Here is a 25,195-nt window from a genome sequence, read left to right as displayed (position 1 = left end):
TCCCGAGTAGCTGGGATTACAGGCGCCCACCACCACACCCGGCTAATGTTTGTATTTTTAGTAGAGACAGGGTTTTGCCATTTTGGCCAGACTGGTCTCAAACTCCTGGGCTTGAGTGATCTGCCCAACTCAGCCTCCCAAAGTGCTTGGATTACAGGGGTGAGCCACCACACCTGGCCCTTTTTTTTTTTTTTTGGAAGACAGAGTCTCACTCTGTCACCCAGGCTGGAATGCGGTGGCACCATCTCAGTTCACTGCAACCTCTACCTCCCGGGGTCAAGCGATTCTTCTGCCTCAGCTTCCCGAGTAGCTGGGACTACAGACATGTGCCACCACACCCGGCTAATTTTTGTATTTTTAGTAGAGACGGGGATTTGCCATATTGGCCAGGCTGGTCTCAAACTCCTGACCTCATGATCCGCCCACCTCAGCCTCCCAAAGTGCTGGGATTATAGGCGTGAGCCACTGCGTCCGGCTTTTTTTTCTTTTTTTAAACAGAGTCTTACTCTGTCTCCCAGGCTGGAGAACAGTGGTGCTATCAGCTTACTGCAGCCTCCTCCTCCCCGGTTCAAGCGATTCTCCTGCCTCAACCTCCCAAAAGTGTGGGATTACAGGTGTGAGCCACCACGCCTGGCCTCCTTTGCCCATTTTTAAATTGAGTTGTTTTTTGCCTGTTAATTTGTTTAAGTTCCTTATAGATTCTGGATATTAAACCTTTGTCAGATACATAGTTTGGGAATATCTTCTCCCATTTCATAAGTTATCTGTTTACTCTGTTGATAGTTTCTTTTGCTGTGCAGAAGCTCTTTAGTTTAATTAGGTCCCAACTGTCATTTTTTGTTTTGTTGCAATTGCTTTTGGAGTCTTCATCATGAAATCTTTGCCATAGCCTATGTCCCAAATGGTATTTACTAGGTTTTCTTTTTCTTTTTTTTTTTTAATAGTTCTAGGTTTTACATTTAAGTCCTTAGTCTATCTTGAGTTGATTTTTGTATGTGATAACAGGAAGGGGTCCAGTTTAAATCTGCATATGGCTAACCAACAACTGAATTTAATTAAGATGCAGGATGCAAGTTTAATATCTAAAAATCTATTATATACTAGCAACAACAATTTGAAAATAAAAAATTTAAAACAATGCTATTTATGATAACATCAAAACATAAAACTTAGGTATTAATTTAATGAAAGATATGAAAGACCTCTACAGTGAAAACTACATAAAAAATTGCTGAGATAAATTAAAACCTAAATAAATGGAAAGATAAACTGTGTTCATGGATTGGAAGGCATTGTTAAGATGTCAGTTCTCCCCAAATTGCTAATTCTAAAGTTTACATGGGCCAGGCACAATGGCTCACGCTTTTAATCTCAGCTGTTTGGGATGCCGAGACAGGTGGATCACTTAAGGTCAGGAGTTTGAGACCAGGCTGGCCAACATGGTGAAACCCTGTCTCTACTAAAAATACAAAAATTAGCCGGGTGTGGTGGCGCATGCCTATAGTCCTAGCCACTTGGGAGGCTGAGGCAGGAGAATCACTTGAACTCGGGAGGCAGAGGTTGCAGTGAGCTGAGACCACACCACTGCACTCCAGCCTAGGTGACAGAGTGAGACTTCGTCTCAAAAAAATAAAATAAAAAATAAAAGTTTATATGGACATTTAAAGAACCTAGAATAGCTACAACAATCTTGACAAGGAACAAAACTGGAATATATTACTTTCAAGATTTACTAGGCCGGGCACAGTGTATCACGCCTGTAATCCCAGCACTTTGGGAGGCTGAGGCGGGTGAATCACCTGAGGCCAGGAGCTCAAGACCAGCCTGGCTGACATGGCGAAACCCCATCTCTACTAAAAATACAAAATAAATTAGCCAGGTGTGGTGGCAGGCACTTGTAATCCCAGCTACTCAGGAGGCTGAGGCGGGAGAATCACTTGAACCCAGGAGGCGGAGGCTACAGTGAATCGAGATTGCACCATTGCACTCCAGCCTGGGTGACAAGAGTGAAACTCTGTTCCCACCTCCCAAAAAAAAAAAAAAGATTTACTGTAAAGCTAAATTATAAAGATAGTGAGGTATTGGCATAAAGTTAAACAGATTGACCAGGTACAGTGGCTCATGCTGTGATCCCGGCTCTTTGGCAGGCAAACGTGAGTAGATCCCTGGAGTCCAGGAGTTTGAGATCAGCCTGGGCAACATGGCAAAACCCTGTCTCTACTAAAAACTACAAAAATTAGGCCCGGCATGGTGGCTCAAGCCTGTAATCCTAGTACTTTGGGAGGCCAAGGTGGGTGGATTATGTGAGGTCAGGAGTTTAAGACCAGCCTGGTCAACATGGTGAATCCCTGTCTCTACTAAAAATATAAATATTAGCCAGGTGTGGTGATGTGCACCTGTAGTCCCAGCTACTCAGGAAGCTGAGGCAGGAGAATTACTTGAACCCAAGGAGGCAGTGGTGGCAGTGAGCCGAAGATTGCACCACTGCACTCCAGCCTGGGTGACAGAGGAAGACTCTTGTCTCAAAAAAACCAAAACTACAAAAATTAGCTGGGAGTGGTGGCATGCACCTGTAGTCCCAGCTACTCGGGAGGCTGAAGTGGGATGATCACTTGAGCCCAGAAAGTCAAGGCTGCAGTTGAGTCATGATCCTGTCACTGCATTTTAACCTGGGTGAGAGTGAGACTGTGTCTCAAAAAAAAAAAAAAAGAAAGAAAGAAAGAAAGATAAATAGATCAATGGAACAGAATTCTGTACAGAAATAGACTCACACTTCTATAGTTCATTTCAACAAATGGTGTTGGAATAACTGGATATCTACATGGGAAAAAAAAAGAACCTTGAGCCTTATCTTACACTTGACACAAAACTAATTCAATTTGGATCATACACATAATTGTAAAAGGTAAAAGTATAGCTTTTAGTGGAAAACATTGTTAAGAAGGATATGAAAAGAAAAAATTACTTTAAATGGCAAATTGGTCTTCATCAAATTTAAAATTTTTGTTTAAATTTTGATGACCAATTTACCATTTGATACCATTGAAGGAGCAAGAAATTGAGAGTTAAATGGGGTGCAGAGTTTCAGTTGCAAACGATGAGAAAATTATGGAGGTGGGTGGTGGTAATGATTATGCAACAGTGTATATATACTTAATACCACTGAGTTGTATACTTAAAAATTATTAACAAGGTAAATTTTATATTATGTATGTTTTACTATTTTTTAAAATTTTAATATAAATTGATACAGGGTCTCACTGTGTTACCCAGGCTGGTCTCAAACTCCTGGGCTCAAGTAATCCACCGTCATAGCCTCTCAAAGTGCTGGGATTACAAGCATGAGCCACCCCACCAGGCCTTTACTATTTTTTAAAAAGCGAGACTATTAAGACAGTGAAGAAGCAAGTATAGGAGCAAACATTTCTAACCATAGTATAGAAAGAACTCCTGTGATTCAAAAAGACAAAAAATAGATCTTAAATATTCTCACCACAAAAATAATGCTAAGTATGTCAGGTGATGGATATGTTAATTAGCTTGATTGAATCATTTCATGATGTATACATACGTCAAAACATCACATTGTACACTGTAAATACATACAGTTCTTTAATTATACTTTAAAGCTAGGAGAGAAAAAAGAAAAAATGTGTTTATCTAAATATTACTTTTCCTTAGGCCATGTTCCAAACCAACTAGCTACTTTTTTCAACTATTTTGTTTAACCTTAAGTTGTCCTGTGGTCTCTTGATTTGGCATTTCAATGTTTCCAAGAATTTAGGATTATCCCTTCAGTTGATTTATGAAAGTGTTAAATAAAATTCTGAGTACTGAGATCTAAAAATCTTTATCATTTATACTTCCCCACCCTAGGATGTTCCAATTTCTCCCTACACTGTGTTTCCTATCTTCAGGCCACAAGTCCTCTTTGTTTTCTTCACATTAACTCTTCCAGAATCATAGACTTAGGAACTAAAGGCAGGTTTTCCTACTCTTAATAGTGATTCTCAAGACTTTTTTTCAGTCACATATAAGAAATTATTCACTCTCATAGCTGTAAGTTTGTACTTACAGAATGTATATGTTCACTGCTTACATAAATCCTGTAAGCACATTGCTTTTCAAATGAACCTTAGCATAGTTTTGTTTATTTTGTCTTACAACTTCAATAAACTTGATGAGGCAGGCCTAGAGACATAAAGTATGTCCATGCGAAGGAACCAGAATTAATTTGAAAGAAGGATACCTGTTGTATCACACAGAAGTAGTACATACACATAGCCCCTGTCCTTATGGAATTTACAATGCTATCAGAGAAATAAAACCAACACACGAGGCCGACTCTAGGTGTACTGCCTATGAGTTAGTCCTGCTCCTCAAGGAGCAGTGCTCTTCAATAAAAGGTTTCCACCTGACACCACCGGCTCACCCTTGAATTCTTCCCTGGGCGAAGCTGATAACCCTCCTGGGCTAACCTCCCAATTTTGGGGCTCACTTGTCCTGCATTATCTAGATCTGGTAATTCCTTATCTAATGTCAATCTAAAAGGAACTAAACAGTGGAATGCTGTGTGTAATTAAATGTATCTGATAAACTGCAACTTGCCATGTATTTCATACAATTTTATATTAAATTACAATACCTTGTATCAGCTATGGTTTCTTCTCTTTTTTCTTTTTTTTTTTTTTTTTTTTTTTTTTTGGTGAGACAGAGTCTCACTCTGTCACCCCAGCTTGAATACAATGGCACATTCACAGCTCACTGCAGCCTTGGACCTCCTGGGCTCAGGCATTCCTCCCAAATTAGCCTCCTGAGCACCTGGGACTACAGGCATGCACTACCATGTCCAGCTAATTTTTGTATTTTTTGTAGAGACAGGGTCTTGCCATGTTGCCCAGGCTGGTCTCGAACTCCTGGGTTCTAGTGTACAATCTCCAATTACAGCTTTTCCATCTGCCCTGGCTTTAGTACCGAGTTTTCTCTTGTCACTAGATTTGTCACACTCAGCCTATCAATTGGCACATTGTAGATGCTCAACAAATAGATAATTCAAATAAATAAGAATCACTTTAAAAAAAACCAACACATGGGATATGACTTTGATAAAATTTAAGTTCAAATTGTTGATAAGGGAACGAAAGTAGAATGATGACTAAAGACTAAAGCAGTCTGGGAGAATTTCCTAGAGGTGTTGAGACATGTGCTTGTATGGTTTGGAGAAGCAATGTGGGAGCCATCACATTCTGTACAAATGAAGACTCATGCGCAGGAATGAAACTGGGATGACATTGAGGGAGTCTCCCAATCAAAGCAGAGGTTGCTATTAAGAGTTAGTATAAAATGGCCGGGCGCTGTGGCTCACGCCTGTAATCCCAGCACTTTAGGAGGCTGAAGCGAGTGGGTCAGGAGATCGAGACCATCCTGGCTAACACGGTGAAACCCCTTCTCTACTAAAAATACAAAAAATTAGCTGGGCGTGGTGGCAGGCACCTGTAGTCCCAGCTACTTGGGAGGCTGAGGCAGGAGAATGGCGTGAACCCGGGAGGCAGAGCTTGCAGTGAGCTGAGATCGCGCCACTGCACTCCAGCCTGGGCGACAAAGTGAGACTCCGTCTCAAAAAAAAAAAAAAAAATTAGCATAAAATAAGCTTCTAAAATTTTCTCCAACCTTTATTTACTCTACTTTTTCTTTTGTAGCTATTTGGCATCATTATAATAAATAATTGCAACCAAGAACATATGTATACCAATTATACCAAACTCTTATTCTTTCTACAGATTTTGTAGCCCTTTTATGTATGTCTTTGAACAAAAGATATTACAGTCTTACAAGCTTCTTAAACTGCCTATGAAAAGGACCATTTTTTTGTTTGTTTATTTCTAAGTCATTGCTGACCAAAACATTTTGGTAAAATTCAATAAAATCATCATGGTAATTACACATTGCTGTCAGTGATTCTAAACACTAATTCTCACTGTCTGTACTTATAACATCACTGATGGGTAGCAAATTGTCTGTGGGCCACACTTAGAATTGCTGTTTTTTGTTTGTTTGCTGTTTGTTTTTGAGACAGAGTCTTGCTGTGTCACCCAGGCTGGAGTGCGCTGGTATGATCTTGGCTCACTGCAACCTCCTCCTCCCGGGTTCAAGAGATTCTCCTGCCTCAGCCTCCCAAGTAGCTGGGATTACAGGCGCCCGCCCCCACTTCCGGCTAATTTTTGTATTTTTAGTAGAGACAGGGTTTCACCATGTTGGCCAGGCTGGTCTCGAACTCCTGACCTCAAGTGATCTGCCCATCTTGGCCTCCCAAAGTGCTGGGATTACAGGTGTGAGCCACTGCGCCCAGCCTAATTGCACTTCTCTAGAACCCTAATACTTTGTATTCCAATGAAAGTAACTCTATTTATGCAATGTGTGTGTTTTTTTTTTAAAACAGGTATGCATCTTCTATTGATGATATTTTGGAAGATGAAGAACATTATGCAGATCAGTTAAAAGAGTATCTTTTTTATGCAGAAGCATTGCGGTAAGTTTAATAAAAGTTCCAGGTGCAGCCACACGGTTGTTCACCACTCTCCTCGTATGCCACTGTAAAGTACAGATAGTAGAGTGTTTTTTAAATGAATGCATTCCCTCAGATAATGAATGAGGTCTCATTGTATTTCTCTGTGTTGCAGAGTGCTAGGCATAAACATGTAAGATGAGGCCTGCCCTCGAAGCATCATTTTGATAAAACCTGCCAGCCTCAGGCATCAAGTGTGCCTGTATGTTGTTGTTTCCACTTTTTCCAGTTTGAAGATTGGAAGCAAAATACAGATTCAGTGTGTGTAACAGTATCTGTTACTAGGTTGTATATTGCTATTTTTATTCTGTGTGTCTTATCAGTAGCTTGTACAACATCCTTATGTAACAAGGACTTTCTTATCTGGTCTTATGTTATCTTTTACAGAGCCAAAGGGAATTCTCTTTTAGATGGTCCTGCGTGACTAGGAAAAAGTTAATATATTTTTTTCTGATCAGTTTAGAAAAAGGAATTATTTTCCCAGAATAGGTGGCTTTTGGTCAGTTGTCCTGTCACTTTTTTTTTTTTTTTTTTTTTTTTTGGGACAGAGTAGAGTTTGGCTGTGTCACCCAGGCTGGAGTGCAGTGGCATGATCTCGGCTCACTGCAACCTCCACGTCCCGGGTTTAAACTATTCTCCTGCCTCACCCTCCTGAGTAGCTGGGATTACAGGCACCTGCCAACACACCCAGCTAATTTTTGTATTTTTAGTAGAGACAGGATTTCACCATTGTTGGCCAGGCTGGTCTCTAACTCCTGACCTCAGGTAATCCGCCCGCCTCGGCCTCTCAAAGTGCTGGGATTACAGGCATGAGCCAACACTGTCCTGTCGCTTTTAAAAGCAGTATAAGAATTCTGTTAGGAAAACAAAAGAGCACTATTCCCTTACCTCTGTGGTGATTGGTGTGAAATCATCTGCACATTGTTAGCTTGTTTTCCTTCTAGGGCTTTGAGTAGTAGGAAGTCTCACCAATGTATTTTCAAGTCACCAAGCAAAAGAAAGTTGGCTGGGTGAGGTGGCTCCTGCCTGAATCCCAGCACTTTGGGAGCCCAAGGCGGATGGATCACCTGAGGCCAGGAGTTCGAGACCAGCCTAGCCAACATGGTGAAACCCCGTCTCTACTAAAATTATAAAAAAGTTAGCCAGGCATAGTGGTGGGTGCCTGTAATCCCAGCTGCTGGAGAGGCTGAGGCAGAATAATTGCTTGAACAGGGGAGGTGGAGGTTGCAGTGAGCCGAGATCGCACCATTACACTCCAGCCTGGGTGACAGAGTAAGATTCTGTCTCAAAAAAGAAAGTTGCTGAGTACAGTGGAATTCTCTGCAGCTCTTAAGAATTATAAAAGGGATTAATGTATATTGACATGGAAAGATGGCCAGGGTATATAGCCATATGAGAAAAGATGTAGGAACCATTTGGGGTGCATGGATATAGTATTTGTCAATGCCTAGCTAAATTCTGAAAGATTATATACTATCTGGTAACACCGATTATATCTGGATAGTGGGATTGGAGGAAAGAGAGTGTTCTTGAACTTTCTTGTTGTATTTTGTATTTTTTATTTTTTTGAGTTGGAGTTTCACTCTGTTGCCCAGACTGGAGTACAGTGGTGCAATCTCTGCTCACTGCCACCTCTGCCTCCTGGGTACAAGTGATTCTCCTGCCTCAGCCTCCCAAGCAGCTGGGATTACAGGCATGCACCACCATGCCCGGCTAATTTTTGTATTTTTAGTAGAGATGGGGTTTTACCATGTTGGTCAGGCTGGTCTTGAACTCCTGACCTCAGGTGATCTGCCCACCTCGACCTCCCAAAGTGCTGGGATTACTGGCATGAGCCACCATGCCCAGCCTCTTTTTTTTACTTTTTGCATTGCTGTATTAGAATCTTTTCTTTTCTTTTCTTTTCTTTTTTTTTTTTTGAGACGGAGTCTCGCTCTTTCACCTAGGCTGGAGTGCAGTGGCGCTATCTCGGCTCACTGCAGGCTCCGCCCCCCGGGATTCACGCCATTCTCCTGCCTCAGCCTCCCGCGTAGCTGGGACTACAGGCGCCTGCCACCTCGCCCGGCTTTTTTTGTATTTTTAGTAGAGACGGGGTTTCACCGTGTTAGCCAGGATGGTCTCAATCTCCTGACCTCATGATCCACCCGCCTCGGCCTCCCAAAGTGCTGGGATTACAGGCGTGAGCCTCCGCGCCCGGCCGAATCTTTTCTTTTTACAGTGAACATGGATTACTTTTATGATCATAAAAACTAATAAACATTTCTAGGCCAGGCGACATGGCTCATGCATATAATCCTAGCACTTTGGGAAACTGAGGTGGATGGATTGCTTGAGCCCATGAGTTTGAGACCAGCCTGGGCAACATGGGCGAGACCCCATCTCTACAAAGCACAAATTAGTTGGATGTGGTGGCACATGCCTTAGTCCCAGCTACTTAGGAGGCTGAGGTGGGAGGATTGCCTGAGCCCAGGAGGCAGAGGTTGCATTTAGCCGAGATTGCACCATTGCCCTCCAGCCTGGGTGACAGAGTGAGACCTTGTCTCCAAAAAAAAAAAAAAAAAAAAATACCTAATAGACATTTCTAAATCACAAAGAAGAAAACTTTGAGGTATTATCTTTTCTAAGAACACTCAGTTGCTATGTGAGATTACAGCATTAGTTCTTACATTATGTAAGAATTAATTACGTATGTAGTTCATTATGTATGTAATTATGTATACATATGTATACATTATGTATGTAGTTCTCATACATTAAAAAATGTTTATGTATGTGATAATGGCATGTTTATTGAAAGAAATGTTCCAAGTATATGGAAAACAACTTTTTTTGTGTTAAGAATATATGACGTTTTTGGCCGGGTACAGGTGGCTCATGCCTGTAATCCCAGTACTTTGGGAGGCCGAAGTGGGCGGGGCACCTCAGGTCAGCAGTTTGAGACCAGCCTGGCCAATATGGAGAATTCCCATCTCTACTAAAAATACAAAATTAGCTGGGTGTGGTGGCGCATGCCTGTAATCCCATCTACTCGGGAAGCTGAGGCAGGAGAATCATTTGAACCCGGGAGGCAGAGGTTGCAGTGAGCCGAGATCGCGCCATTGCACTCCAGCCTGGGCAACAAGAGCAAAACTCTGTCTCCAAAAAAAAAAAAACAATATATGAAGTTTTTATGGTTAGGTTCTGCTAGATTCCATTAGATTCCATTTTTAATGTTGGGCCACTACATTTTAAACTTGAAAATTCTGGGCACACACATTCTGCCCTAGTGAGACATTGTGAATGGTTCTCCTCTACCCTTGAAAAAAATGTTTGACATGTTAAAGGAAAAGTTAAATGGCAGCACATTTTTTCATCTGTAGGGCTGTGTGCAGGAAACATGAACTTATGCAGTATGACTTGGAGATGGCTGCTCAGGACTTAGCATCCAAGAAGCAGCAGTGTGAGGAACTGGTAACTGGGGTGAGTATTTTCCTTTTGGCCTCTGATGATATTGTAGCAACACGGAATGTTCCTCACAAGCACTCACTCTGAGTGAGTAACTCACTCCTGTAGAATCAGTTCCAGTTACAATACTCAGGACGGCTGAACCTTTTACAGGGGAATAAATTGTGAGTAACTTTATAATTCTTTTATTATTATCTTGATAGAAAATGATGTAAGCCATTAAAACCATGTACTGTATAGAATTATAAGAAATTTTGCCAACATTTCTCTGGTGTAATCAGTATCATCCGGTTTCGTTTTAAAAAAAAAAAATTATTGGGCTGGGCACAGTGGCTCACACCTGTAATCCCAGCACTTTGGGAGGCCAAGGCCAGTGGATCACCTGAGGTCAGGAGTTCGAGACTAGCCTGGCCAACATGGTGAAACCCGATCTCTACTAGAAATACAAAAATTAGCCAGGTGTGGTGCCTCACGCCTGTAGTCCCAGCTACTCAGGAAGATGAGGCAGAAGAATTGCTTGAACCAGGGAGTCGGAGGTTGCAGTGACCCGAGGTCACGCCACTGCACTCCAGCCTGGGTGACAGAGCAAGACTCCATCTCAAAAAAATTGTTTTTATTAATTTTTATTTTTTGAGACAAGGTCTGGTTCTGTTTCCCAGGCTGGAGTGCAGTAGTATGATCAGGGCTCATGGAAGCCTCAAATTCCTGGGATCAAGCGGTCTTCCTGCCTCAGCCTCTTGAGTAGTTGGGACCACAGGCATGTGCCCCCATGCCTGGCTAATTTTGTTTATAGTCTCATCATGTTGACCAGGGTGGTCTCAAACTCCTGGACTCAAGTGATCCTCCCACCTCCGCCTCCCAAAGTGCTAGGATTACAGGGGTAAGCCACCATGCCTAGTCTATCATCTGGTTTCTAAGTCCAAGTGAAAAAACATGCAGTGACCTTTATCAAGTTTAACTTTGCAGGGTACTTTGCAGAAATTTTAGTTGACTTTGAAAAGCCTTACCCACTTAGAACCAGTGCATCTCGCCTAGCAGGGAGCTTTTGATGTACTTTATTCTTTAATGCTTACAGTGAGTACTTGTGAGGAAAATTCTGTACCTGATTGCATTAGTCTTGGATCATTTTTATAATCAGCTTTCTACTCCAGTTATTTCATTGCAATAAATCAGCCATCATGGTGAGCAACACACATTCTGAAAGTAGTAAACCAGCGGCAATGTCTCTACTTAGTTAATAAGCACTGTCGCTTTTTTGTTTGTTTGTTTGTTTGTTTTTTAGACGGAGTCTCGCTCTGTTGCCCAGGTTAGAGTGCGGCTCACTGCAAGCTCCACCTCCTGGGTTCACACCATTCTCCTGCCTCAGCCTCCTGAATAGCTGGGACTACAGGCGCCTGCCACCACGCCCGACCAATTTTTTTTTTGTACTTTTAGTACAGACGGGGTTTCACCGTGTTAGCCAGGATGGTCTGAATCTCCTGACCTCGTGATCCGCCCGCCTCAGCCACCCAAAGTGCTGGGATTATAGGCATGAGCCAGCGCGCCTGTCCAAGCACTATAGTTTTAAAAGTGCTTTTCACAGAGATTACCCACTGGCTACATCTGTGAAAAGTCACAGATATATGTGGGGAAAGACTTGTGACCAGGACACATGTGTAAACTAGGCCCTTGGTTTATTTTTAAAACTCAGTGGGAGAAGTTCCCAGGCCATTTTCAGGGAGCTTGGTTCTCTATCCTACATGTCAAGGGAAAAGTGTTTTCTTCAGTAAACTCCAGAGAGTGAGGAAATGTTAAAGCAGTGAAGCTTGGGGTTGCCTTCCCATGCTTGGATTTAGGTATCCTGTTTTATTAATAGATGCCCAAGTTTGAGCGTTGAGTTATGCAGATTTTAAATATGCTTCTTTAGTTTGGTTTATTTCCATAGTTGCCTAGTGAATTTATCAACTTTTTTTATAACATAAAGTAATTTTTAAAATATCATTCGTACAGAGTAAGAAATAACGTCTAATATTTCACGTGGAAGTTTTCCATTTGATTATGAAATTCAAGCCGGGTATGGTAGCTTACGATGGCAATCCCGACACCTTTAGCAGCAGAGGCATAAACCCAGAATTGCTTGAGCCCAGGAATTTGAGACCAGTGTGGATTAATATAGCTAGACACTGTCTTTACCAAAAATTTAAAAATTAGCTGGGTGTGGTGGCATGCACCTGTGGTCCCAGCCACTTGGGAGGCAGAGGTGGGAGGATCACTTGAGCCCAGGAGGTTGAGGCTGCAGTGAGCCATGATTGTGCCACTACATGCTAGCCTGGGCAACAGAGCAAGACCCCATTTCAAAAAAAAAAAAAAGAAATTCAGTTAGAAGTGTCTTCTTTTTGACTACTCCATATTATTTCAGTGTTAGAAATTCTATTAGGATTCTTGGCTATGACTCTGTAAAAATAAATAAAAACTCATATAAGAGATCCCTGGTTGTGAAGCTTATGGTGGTTTTGTCTGACCTAGGGGAAATATGGCAAATGTTTTCTATTTCCTTTGTGTGTGTAGTGAAATATATATAACATAAAATGTACCATCTTGTCCATTTTTAAGTATATAGTTCAGTAGTGCAGTCATCCCTCAGTATCTTCAGTGAGATTGGTTTAAGGATCCCTTGGATACCAAAATCCTCAGATGCTTAAGTCCCTTCTATAAAATGGTGTAGTATTTGCATGTAACCTGTGCATATCCTTTTGTATACTTTAAATCAGCAGTCGCCAACCTTTTTGACACTAGGGACCTGTTTTGTGGAAGACAATTTTTCCATGGACCAGGGCAGGGGGTGCTGAGGATGATTTCGGGATGAAACTGTTTCATCTCAGATCATCTCAGGCATTAGATTTTCACAAGGAACACACAACCTGGATCCCTCACATGCACAGTTCACAATAGGGTTCGTGCTCCTAAGAGAATCTAATGCCTCTGCTGCTGATCTGACAGGAGGCAGAGCTCAGGTGGTCGCTTGCCTCCTGCTATGCAGCCTGGTTCCAAACAGGCCATGGACTGGTATCACTCCATGGCTCTGGGGTTGGGGACCCCCTGCTTTACATTATCTCTAGATTATTAATACCTAATACAGTGTAAACACTGGGGTCTCATGTAAGTGGAATCATACAATATTTGTCTTTTTGTATCTGTCTTATTTCACTTAGCATAATGTCCTGCAGGTTTATCCATGTTGTAGCATATATCAGATTTGATTCCTTTTAAAGGCTGAATAATGTTCCATTGTATGTGTATGTGTATGCCGCATTTTGTTTATCCATTCATCTGTTTCTGTTTCCTTTTAGACTGTGAGAACATTCTCTTTGAAGGGAATGACTACCAAGCTCTTTGGTCAAGAAACTCCAGAGCAGAGAGAAGCCAGAATAAAGGTGCTAGAAGAACAAATAAATGAAGGAGAACAACAGCTAAAGTCTAAAAATCTGGAAGGGAGGTAAAGATGCTGCGATGTTTAAGTAAGCTAGGCTTGTAGACTATGTGACAGATTATTTTATTTATTTATTTATTTATTTATTTTGGTAACAATTCCCAGCTTCATTGGCATCCCTGAATACAGCCTGTTCCTTTAAAATGCATTCCTAAGAAATTTGAGTTATCACGCTGGGTGTGGTGGCTCACGCCTGTAATCCTGACACTTTAGGAGGCTGAGATGGGAGGATTGCTTGAGCCTGGGAGTTTGAGACTAGCCTGGGCAACATAGGAAGACCCTGTCTCTACAGAAATAAATAAATAAATAAATAAATAAATAAATAAATAAAAATAAAAGAAAGTTGAATTATCAAAAATAATGTTATAGAAACAGTTGTTTCTGTGTGGGGGAAAGAGAAATAAAAGTTTCAACTTCATAATATTATTTTCCTGCACTATTCCTGATTTCTACCCTTTGTACTTTCCCTCCACCATTTCTTCTCCCCCTCCCCTCCTTCAGTACCCAGCTGACGTGTTACTTCATTGTGAAGCCTTCTCAGGCTATCATGGCATTTAATTCATGCCAGTATGGTATGGCAGTTTTGTATTAGATGATTGATTGTTCTGTGTGACTATCCCTGGCTAAATTTAAGCCCTTCAAAGTCAGTGATTGTATCTTTTCCACATTCACATCCCAGTGCCTTACATAGGGCTTAGCATGTAATTGTTACATAAGTATTTCTAGAAATTCAGTTCTCAGAGACCCACTATCACTGTTTGACTCATTTTTCTTATTTTTGTTTTCATCTGACAGTCAGTGAATAGACCAAGGCAGACCAAGAGTGTATTTTGGGTTTTGAGGTGGTTTTGTTCATTTTTAGAACTACTAGCACCAAATATGGCAAAGTAATAGATAGAATTTAAAAAGACAGGCCAGGCATGGTAGCTCATGCCTGTAATCCCAGCACTTTGGGAGGCTGAGGTGGGTGGATCATGAGGTCAGGAGTTTGAGACCATCCTGGCTAACACGGTGAAACCCTGTCTCTACTAAAAACCAAAAAAATTAGCCGAGCGCGGTGGCAGGCGCCTACAGTCCCAGCTACTCGGGAGGCTGAGGCAGGAGAATGGTGTGAACCCGGGAGGCGGAGCTTGCAGTGAGTGGAGATCACACCACTGCACTCTAGCCTGGGCGACAGAGCGAAACTCTGTCTCCAAAAAAAAGACAAATACCTCTCGGGATTTTAATTTTTATTATTATTTTTCATTTTTTTGAGACGGAGTCTCACCCTGCTACCCAGGCCAGAGTGCAGTGGTGCCATTGTTGCTCGCTGCCACCTCAAAGTCCAGGGCTCAAGTGATCCTCCCATCTCAGCCTCCCGAATCACTGGGACTACTGGCTACCATGCCTGGCTAAAAAATTTTTTAAACTTTGGTTGTCATTTAAAACAAGTACATGCAGCTGGCCGTGGTGGCTCACACCTGTAATCCTAGCACTTTGGGAGGCCTAGGAGAGTGGATTACCTGAGGTCGGAAGTTCAAGACCAGCCTGGCCAACATGGTGAAACCTTGTCTCTACTAAAAATACAAAAAATTAGCCGAGTGCAGTGGCGTGCGCCTGTAATCCCAGCTACTCTGGAGACTGCGGCAAGAACCCTGGATGCGGAGGTTGTGGTGAGCCAAGATCATGCCTCTGCACTCCAGCCTGGGCTACAGAGTGAGACTTGGTCTCAAAAAAAAAAAAAAAAAAAAAGCTAAACGTGATTCATAATCCATCTTGTCAAAAGAGTGTATATTTTCCAGTGACCCCTGGAAGGCACTTACTTCATTGTGACTGACACCTGTTAGGTTTGTGAGCTGGCTTAAGGAGTCATCTATGTGTATTTTATAGGAATAATTTAAAGGTAGAATCCTTGTGGCAAAAACTTAGATTATTAGGCCAGGTGCAGCGGCTCACGCCGTAATCCCAGCAGTTTGGGAGGCTAAGGTGGGCAGATCACCTGAGCTCAGGTGTTCAAGACCAGCCTGGCCAACATGGTGAAACCCTGTCTCTACTAAAAATACAAAAATTAGTTTGGCGTAGTGGTGTGTGCCTGTAATCCCAGCTACTCAGGAGGCTAAGGCAGGAGAATTGCTCAAACCCAGAATGCAGAGGCTGCAGTGAGCCAAGATCACGCCACTACACTCCAGCCTGGGCAACAGAGTGAGACTCTGTCTCAAAAAAAAAAGAAAAAGTAGATTAAAAGGTACAAGAATATATGACTGTCTGTCTGCTTTTTCCCTAACTATACTTTTTAGGAAAATAAAAAAACTCTTATACAAGCAATAACTCTTCCTTCTACATAGGCAATTAAAAACCAACGCCAATGAGAACTGGTTAACTTTTTAGTACACAGTTTATTTAACTTAAATAAGAATAATAATGGCTATACCTTTTATTTCAGAGAATTTGTGAAAAACGCATGGGCTGATATTGAACGCTTCAAAGAACAAAAGAACCGAGACTTAAAGGAGGCCCTCATAAGCTATGCAGTCATGCAGATCAGTATGTGCAAAAAGGTAGGTTTTTTCCCGTTTCAATGAAGATATATGTATATTCAGAAGTGCTTATACATTTATTTAAATTACCTGACCAAAAATTTTTTCATTTTTATTCTTCTCTTGTAGAATGTTTACCAATTTCTCTATTTTAATTTTGTAGGATTTCTGTTTTATTTTGTTTGGGTTTTTTTATTTTAAAATTTTAAATATTTAAAAAATAGATATGGGGGTCTCGCTATGTTGCCCAGGCTGGTCTCGAACTCCTGGCCTCATACAGTCCTCCTGCCTCGGCCTCCCAAAGTGCTGCAATTACAGGTGCGAGCCACCATGTCCAGCCTCTACTGGTGTTATAACCAGTATGCCCATTACTGAGTCTCCACTCATCTAAAGTCCAAATTTGTATCCCCCATTTATAACTTGTATTTGAGAATATATACCAAGATTATTTAGATCATATGGTACTCTTGGACCAGACAGTAAAATACCATTCCAGGTATATGCTTTGATTGGAAAATAGCTTGAACATTATTTCGTGAAGACCTGGTTATGATATGCTTCCTCATAAAGTAAATCGTTTGTGTTGCTGATATCCATAGTGAAAGATACAAACATTGAAGCTTATTCTAGTTAAAATAAATGTTTGACAATGATGGAAGACTTTCTAAAACGTTGGTTTAAGAACAAAATAGGGAACATTCCTTAACCTCTTTTTTATAACCTAAGATCTGCCAGTGTGACTACCAGTACCAGTGCTTTGATTTGTATCACCTGTCATAATTTATCAAGCACTTTTACATGCATTATCTCAGTAAATTACATGGTAAGATGAATTCTCACATTTATAGGGCAAAATCACACTCATATAAATATATATACAATTCTTATGCTTTAGTTTGTCCCAAAATTTTATTTTTTGGCTGTGGGCCATCACTGAGAGAACAAAGATATTTTGAGGCATAAACACCATACGCACTCACTGGTTAAGTGGGCTCCATTTGGTTTGGACAAATTCATATTTATGCTCAGTGAATTATAAGTTACTGTATACCGTGGATCTTTGGAGTCACTTAAAACAAGTTTAGATCGTGACTGGTGAGTCTGTAGGTGCTAAAGGTTGAGTATGTTGTAGTTTGGTAGCATCTCTGTCTTTTTTTTGCCTTCATTCTGTCACCTCTTCTTGCCTGCAGCTAGGTGCTAGATATTTACAATCCATTGTCTTTTTCTTTTTTTGTTGAAATGGGGTCTTACTGTGTTACCCAGGCTGATCTTAAACTCCTGGGCTCAAGCAGTCCTCCCGCCCTGGCCTCCCAAATTGCTGGGGTTATAGGCATGAGCCACCACACCCAGTTGTACAGTCCTTTTTCCAATCTAACTTTTTAACCTCAAGAAATCTGAAAGACCAGATAACAAAGGTTTTTAGTTTTTTTGTTTTTCCTGTAAAAGACTCATTAATAAGCTCCTTGTGATCTCTCATTCACTTCTTTCCAAAGTAAAGTGCAAGACCTTTATATAATGTCTCAAAGGACTTTCCCCCTCCGTTTTGTTTAGGCTGCAGTGGTTGAGGGTGCTAGAAATTTAATCTGTGAATATAAAAGATACTACTATAGCTGTATTTGGACATACTGGTGGATATTTTGTAGGTTTATTCACAAATCCTTAGATAACTAGTAAAACAAAAAGTTTAATAAGAGTTTATGTTCACCTTGTTTCCCAAGAATGGTACTATGCAATTTTGTCGTTTTATTTTCTTGCCTAAGTGATATAGATTTTTATATGTGATCCTAGCTATTTGGGAGGTTGAGGCAGGAGGATCACTTGATCCCAGGAGTTCAAGACTAGGCTGGGCAACATAGTGAGACCTTCTTTCTTTCTTTTTTTTTTTTTTTTTTTTTTTTGAGACAGAGTCTCACCCTGTCACCCAGGCTGGAGTGCAATGGCATGATCTCGGCTCACTACAACCTCCGCCTCCCGTGTTCAAGCAATTCTACCTCATCCTCCCGAGTAGCTGGGATTACAGGTGTGTGTCACCATGCCTGACTAATTTTTTTGTATCTTTAGGAGAGACGGTTTCACCATGTTGGCCAGGCTGGTCTCAAACTCCTGACCTCATGATCCGCCTGCCTCCACCTCCCAAAGTGCTGGGATTATGGGTGTGAACCACCGCACCCGGCCCGAGACCTTCTTTCAAAAAGAAAAGAGAAGAAAAAGAAAATTGTTCAAAACCTTAATAAATGACACACTTTAATGATTAAGTATTTAAAAGTTCCTTTCTCATAAATGAGCAATTATTGGAGAATATGTATCTTATTGAAAAAAATACCTTATTGAAAAAAACCCTTGCCGGGTGCAGTGGCTCACTCCTGTAATCCCAGCATTTTGGGAGGCCGAGGCAGGTGGATCATGAGGTCAGGAGATCGAGACCATCCTGCCTAACACACGGTGAAACCTCGTCTCTACTAAAAATACAAAAAATTAGCTGGGCATGGTGGCGGGCGCCTGTAGTCCCAGCTACTTGGGAGGCTGAGGTGGGAGAATGGTGTGAACCCGGGAGGTGGAGCTTGCAGTGAGCCGAGATCGCGCCACTGCACTCCAGCCTGGGCGACAGAGCAAGACTCTGTCTCAAAAAAAAGGAAAAAAACCCTTAAGTTTTACTGTTACATCTCTATAAACATGTATTTTTGCTTATGCATATTAGGCCATCTATAACTGTGCTAAGTAACTTCAGGTACTAAGAGGGATTCAGTAATTTAGTACATAATTAGTTTTTATCAAAACTTTAGTTATTAGATTGATAATTTAATAACTCAATTTATATTTGTTAGACTAATGAAGTTTTTTGTTTCAAATATTACATTGAAAAAACCGAGCCGGGCACTGTGGCTCACACCTGTGATGCCAGCACTTTGGGAGGCAGAGGCAAGCAGATCGCTTGAGCCCAGGAATTCCAGACCAGCCTGGGTAACATAGTGAGATTCCATTTCTACAAAAAAAAATACAAAAAATAAGCCAGGTGTGGTGGCGTGCACCTCCAGGTGGATTATACTCCAGCCTGGGTAACAGAGTGAGACCCTATCTCCAAAAAAAAAAAAAGACTGAAAACTTGTTTGATTTACAAATAGAAATTACTCGAGTATGTGATATGAAATGAATTAACTCAGTTGTCCAACAAGTTGTAGGAGTTCTTTTTCCATTTTGAAGATAAGTTCGTATTAGAGATTCTGTTTCTCTTTTCAGAAGCATTAGACATTTGCTTATATTAGCCACTTCCCAAAATAGTGTCATATTTTCTCGACTTCTTAATTATTCCAAAAAGCAAAACTTAGTGTACCACTAAGCCAAGTACTTGGGTTTTCAGATTCCTTCCAAACTCACATTTTAAAGTTTTTATTTTTATTTTTAGGGAATTCAAGTTTGGACCAATGCTAAGGAATGCTTTAGCAAGATGTAATCCTGTGAATTGAATTTCTCTTCAATCAAAGTGCCCCAAAACAGAAGCACAAGTAAATAAAAGAAATTTAAGTCGCTATCTAGTATACATAAACATATACAATAAGTTAAGTAAATTCAGCTTTCTTTAACTCGATTGTAGTCGTGTTAATGTAGCACAAAAAAGATATATTTTAATGAAGATTAAATATTATAATTTGAGGTTTTGGGGACTGGTGCTGATTCCAAAAAGTTAATTTAATAATATATACCAACAGATTGTTTGTCACGCTTCTGAACCAATGACTGAATGTCAAGATGTTCGTTAATTTCTAGATGTTTGTTTCAAGACCAGCTGTTTCAGATCTATTAATGTAGGGAATTTTTCCCTAAGATTGAATTCCTATATTTACTTGGTAAGATCCACTAATCTGTTATAGGGAGTTGTTTTCTCTTGCCTTATAGTTGAGCTATTTGGTTTGACAAAGCTCAGCAGAAACTTGATGTGAAAAATCTACGATTTTCTTCTACATTCATTGATGCCCCTTGTAACGTTTGCATACACTAGAAAATGCCTTCAATTTGTGTTTTACCAGAATTTTGATACTGGTCAGAAATTTTATACTGCCAACAAAGAAGACTCAACTTCTCAGATCTATAATGGGATACATTGTCATCCTCTAGCAATTCCTATATAGAAAGTTTTAACTGAATATGTTACATATAAGAATTAAATTCTTCTCAAATAATTCTTAACCTCAGTAATGAGCCTAAATTTACTCTGCTTGGCTCTCTACACATGGCATTTCAGGGTATAAGATGTAGCATTTCAATGTGTAAGATATATGTACTAAACATATGTGTTGCTATCTTCATCATTAACATCCTTCTTTTCTATTGCTTGGCTGTAATTTTTGTAAAGATAAATTATATTGTTTTTTTGTATGTGTGTTTGTAGTATATGTTCAGAAGACAAGCGTCTTCATTTTGCTAGCTTTGCAGAATCTTAAAATGTGTACTCGTTATTTCTAATGATGTAAAAAAAAATCCCTAGTCCTGTTTAGCATTTGACTTTTTTATATGTTTTAAATGTTGCTGGATTTTTGTGCTGTTTGCCAAACTTATACAATAAATAAATGAAATATTGTGCTGATTTTCAGATGATTTTTGTTAATTTAACAAAGTGATCCATACATATTAATATCTGATGCTCTGTAAGAAAATGATATCTGTCATACTATGTTTTAAAGTGATTAATGCCACATGTTCTCACTTATCAGTGAGAGCTAAACATTGAGTACACATGAACGCAAAGATGGGAACAATAGACACCAGGGCTTCCTTGAGGGGGCAGATTCGGAGGAAGGCGAGGGTCGAAAAACTAGCTATTGGTTACTATGCTCGCTCCCTGGGTGATAAAATCATTTGTACACAAATCCCCAGCAACACACAATTTACCCATGTAGCAAACCTACACAGGTATCCCCTGAACCTAAAACAAAAGTTGAGGAAAGAAAAAAAAATAAAGTCATTAATGGTATAAATTTGTCATCTACCAAAATATTGGTTTTTAAAAATATAAGATGCTGAAATATAAGACATGATTTTTAAAATTTTACTTTTTTTTTTTTTTTTTTTTACTGTCAGATGGGTAATGGTTGAAGTTGTAACAAGGTTTGAGGGAGGCACATCTCACACGTGGGTGTGAATACCCAATCATCATGCTTATGAACCACAAAAGGATCATGAGTTTTTCTTGTTTTTGTTTTTGTTTGTTTTACTTTAAAAAAAAAAAAAAAAATAGAGACAGGATCTGATGTTGCCCAGGCTGGTCTGAACTTCTGAGCTCAAGGAATCCTCCTGCTTCAGCCTCTCAAAGTGCTGGGATTACAGGCGTGAGCCACCCTGACCCGGCCTGTTTTGTTTTGAGACAGGGTCTCTGTCGCCCAGGCTGGAGTATGGTGGCACAATTATGGCTCACTGCAGCCTCAACCTCTGGGGGCTCAAGTGATCCTCCCACCTTAGCCTCCCAAGTAGTTGGGACTACATAGCTACACTACCATGCCTGGCTAATTTTTTTATTTTATTCTTGTAAAGATGAAGTCTCACTGTGTTGCCCAGGCTGGTCTCAAACTCCTGGGCTCAAGCGATCCTACCCCGTTGGCTCCCAAAGTGCTGAGATATAGGCAGGAGCCCCCTGTACCCGGCCATGTCAGGGTTTTATAAAAGATAAAATTGGTAGAAGCAAAAGTCATCTATGTGGATACACATTTTATTCCACTGAATTGTATCATCTCTTGACAGATAAAATACCTTTCCCCTTGGCATTTAAAGATCAAAAGCCTTTTCCCCCAAACTAGCTTTGGACTCGATGTAAAATGTTAGACTTTTTTCTACTAGCTGACTTAATTTGAGAAGGCCATTATTAACTATGTTTCAAAAATGATTTAAGTTCCATGGCTCATGCCTGTAATCCCAGCACTTTGAAAGGCTGAGGTGGTTCGACTGCTTGAGCCCAGTTCAAGACCAGCCTGGGCAACATGACGAAAACCCATCTCTACAAAAAATACAAAAATTAGTCGAGTGTGGTGGTGCACACCTATGTAATCCCTACCCAGCTACTCAGAAGGCTTAGGTAGGAGCATCACTTGAACCTGGGAGCTTGAGGGTACAGTGAGTCATAATCACACCACTGCACTCCAGCCCAGGCAACATAGCGAGATCCTGTCTCAAACCAGCCCAGGCGACATAGTGAGATCCTGTCTCAAAAATAAATAAATAAAAAGATTTAAGAAAACTCTAGACTGGGTGCAGTTACATGCCTGTAACCCCAGCACTTTGGAAGGCTGAGGCAACTTAAGGCCATCTTAAGGAGTTGAAGAATAGCCTGGTCAACATAGCTAGACTCTGTTGCTACAATTAAAATAACAAAAATTATGTTATTTTCTCTAAAATATACAAATGTACATTTGGTTATGTGTATATTTAACTAGGAATATCTTGACGGGGTTCCTTTTGAAAATTGTATTGCTGGGTGTGGTGGCTCACACCTGTTATCCCAGCATTTTGGGAGGCCAAGGCAGGTGGATCACCTGAGGTCAGAAGTTCAAGAGCAGCCTGGCTAACGTGAAAATACATGAATTACAAATACAAATACTCTCCTAAAAATACAAAAATTAGCCAGGCGTGGTGGTGGGCACCTGTAATCCCAGTTACTTGGGAAGCTGAGGCAGGGGAATCGCTTGAACCTGGGAGGCAGAGGTTGCAGTGAGCCGAGATTGTACCACTACATTCCAGCCTGGGCAACAGAGTGAGACTCTGTCTCAAAAAAAAAATAAATAAAATTGTTTCATTTTCTAGCACAATCATTCCTTTAAAAAAAAAAAAAAAGAATTTTATGATGGAAATTTTTTTGTACTATCCAGACTAAGTATAAAGAAAATAACCTTTGTTATAACCCTTTTAAGTGTTTAAAAATCGGAAATTAAAATGAATTATTAAAAAGATGGGAGAATTAGTTCACCAAAGATAAATATTAAAAGGTAATATAAGCAATAACTAAAGAAAGGTGACTCATCAAGTTAATGTAATTAGAAAGGAAGATTGCATCTTGACAGTGTATTAGTGATGCGGTTGGTATGGTATAGTTAAAGCATTAAATTAACCGGAGTCATATTTAACCTTCATTTATATCCAAAAACTTGAGTATAGATGAATGAGTCACTGGTAATTACAACATAGCATTCAAAAAGGAACTGAGGGTTCCTAAAATTCAAGTATCTTTAGAATAAACACAGCTTGGAATGGAATGAAAAAGAACAGGAATATTAGGTTTTTTTTCTATCCTTACAATCATTCTCTGGATTTTTACATATACTCCCTTCCACCCACCATGGGTAGTATTTCCTGATTCTCCTAGAAAGTTTTCTCTTAAATTCTTGCCAATGTAGCCTTTAAAAAAATAAAAAGTAAAGTTTTCTCTAAAAAAAGAATTGGAAATGTATTTCAAGATTGAGTAGCCCAGAGAAATAAAATAATAAAAGGCTAAATTAGTAGGTTGTACTTGCTTCCTAAATGATATATTAATAGCTTTAAATATCTATATATTTGAAAAAAAGTAGCTACAGGACAAACAAAGAAGAAAGGAAATACTAAAGATAGAAGCAAAATTAACGACATTGAAAACAGATGAACAATACATTTAACAAAGCCACAGTCGATTCTTTGAGGAGATTAATAAACCCCTAGCAAAACTGTAAGAAAAAAAAAATAAAACAAATTATTCCTATTAGTAACAAACTAGGAGATATTATTATAGGTCTTACAGACATTAAAAGGATAATAAGGGCCAGGGCCTGTGGTTCACACCTGTAATCCCAGCACTTTGGGAGGCTCAGGCAGGCGGATCACCTGAGGTCGGGAGTTCAAGACCAGCATGACGAACATGGAGAAACCCTGTCTCTACTGAAAATACAAAAATTAGCCCGGTGTGGTGGCGCATGCCTGTAATCCTAGCTACTCAGGAGGCTGAGACAGGAGGATCACTTGAACCCGGGAGGCGGAGGTTGTGGTGAGCTGAGATCGTGCCATTGCACTCCAGCCTGGGCAACAAGAGCAAAACTCCGTCTCAAAAAAACAAAAACACAAAACAAAACAAAAAAGGATAATAAGGAAATACTATGAACAACTTTAAACCAATAGATGAAATCAACATATTCCTTGAGAAATAGAACTTACTAAAATGTACACAAGGTGAAATAGAAAACCTGAGTAGCCCTATATCAAAGAAATGTGTTATTAAAAAAAATCTTTCTACAGGCCCAGCTACTTGAGAGGCTAAGACAGGAGGATACTTGAACCCAGGAATTTGCGTTCAGCCTGGGCAACAAGGTGAGACCCCATCTCAAAAAAAAAAAAAAAAAAAACTCCAAAGAAAACTAGGTCCAGATTGCTTTATTCGTGAGTTCTATCAAACATTTAAGAAAGAAAAAGCTCCAATTCTATGCAAATTTTCAGAAAATAAAAGAAAAAGGGAACACTTCCCTCCCACCTCTTTTTATGACGACAGTATCACCACAATACCAAAACTGGCCAAAGACATTTCAAGAAAAGAAAGTGACTGCCTAAATACATCATGAACATAGATGCAAAATCACTGAACTATTAGCTAATTGAATCCAGCAATATGCATTATGACCCAATAGAGTTTATCTCAGAATGCAAGGTTGTTTTTGCATTTAAAGTCAATTGTTACAATCACTATATTACCAGAAGAAAAATTTTGAAGTTAATATATGGAGATGGAAAAACAAAAATTCAAATGGTGCTAAAGGCCTACAAGTGAAAAGTTGTGTCCTTCTGCTCATTCCCTGCCCCTCAGTCCCCCTGTTTTCGCCCCAGAGGAAACCACTGTTACCAGTTTCCTATGCATCCTTCCAGAAATTACCTATCATATACTGACACGTACACCTTCCCCAACAGCACACACAAATGGGGGAATACAGTACACACTTCACATATCTGGAAGATCGGCCCAGGTCAGTACAGATACCCCAGTCTCTTTTTGTCAGACCATAATTCATTTCATTTGCCTTGTAGTAATGGAAATGACAGTGATTTCCAGTTTGGGGCTATCGCAGATGATGGCCAGGTATGGTGGCTCATGCCTATAATCCCAGCACTTTGGGAGGCTAAGGTAGGAGGATTGCTCGAGCCCAGGAGTTTGTGACCAGTCTGGGCAACATAGTAGGACACCATCTCTATAAAAAAAAT

At 40.2% G+C, this 25,195-nt stretch overlaps 1 protein-coding gene and 1 non-coding gene across 2 annotated transcripts in view; one reads left to right on the top strand and one right to left on the bottom strand.

Moving 5' to 3' along the window:
* The window catches only part of SNX4 (sorting nexin 4), a 73,539-nt gene extending 52,963 nt beyond the window's left edge, over window positions 1–20,576 (top strand). The window contains exons 10-14 of the mRNA XM_003825223.5: window positions 6,440–6,529; window positions 9,925–10,024; window positions 13,339–13,484; window positions 15,901–16,015; window positions 19,398–20,576. Of these exons, the coding sequence (XP_003825271.2) occupies window positions 6,440–6,529; window positions 9,925–10,024; window positions 13,339–13,484; window positions 15,901–16,015; window positions 19,398–19,445 (499 nt within the window). The 3' untranslated portion in view covers window positions 19,446–20,576. The remainder of the gene's footprint in view (window positions 1–6,439; window positions 6,530–9,924; window positions 10,025–13,338; window positions 13,485–15,900; window positions 16,016–19,397) is intronic.
* A 488-nt stretch (window positions 20,577–21,064) lies between these two features.
* LOC112439484 (small nucleolar RNA U13) lies at window positions 21,065–21,167 on the bottom strand. Its single transcript, XR_003027759.1, has one exon. It is a non-coding gene; the product is annotated as a small nucleolar RNA U13 (small nucleolar RNA).
* Between the last annotated feature and the right edge of the window lie 4,028 nt (window positions 21,168–25,195).

The sequence above is a fragment of the Pan paniscus genome, chromosome 2 (genome assembly GCF_029289425.2).
Source record: "Pan paniscus chromosome 2, NHGRI_mPanPan1-v2.0_pri, whole genome shotgun sequence".
NCBI classification, from domain to species: domain Eukaryota; kingdom Metazoa; phylum Chordata; class Mammalia; order Primates; family Hominidae; genus Pan; species Pan paniscus.
This window is presented reverse-complemented; position numbering and strand designations above follow the sequence as displayed.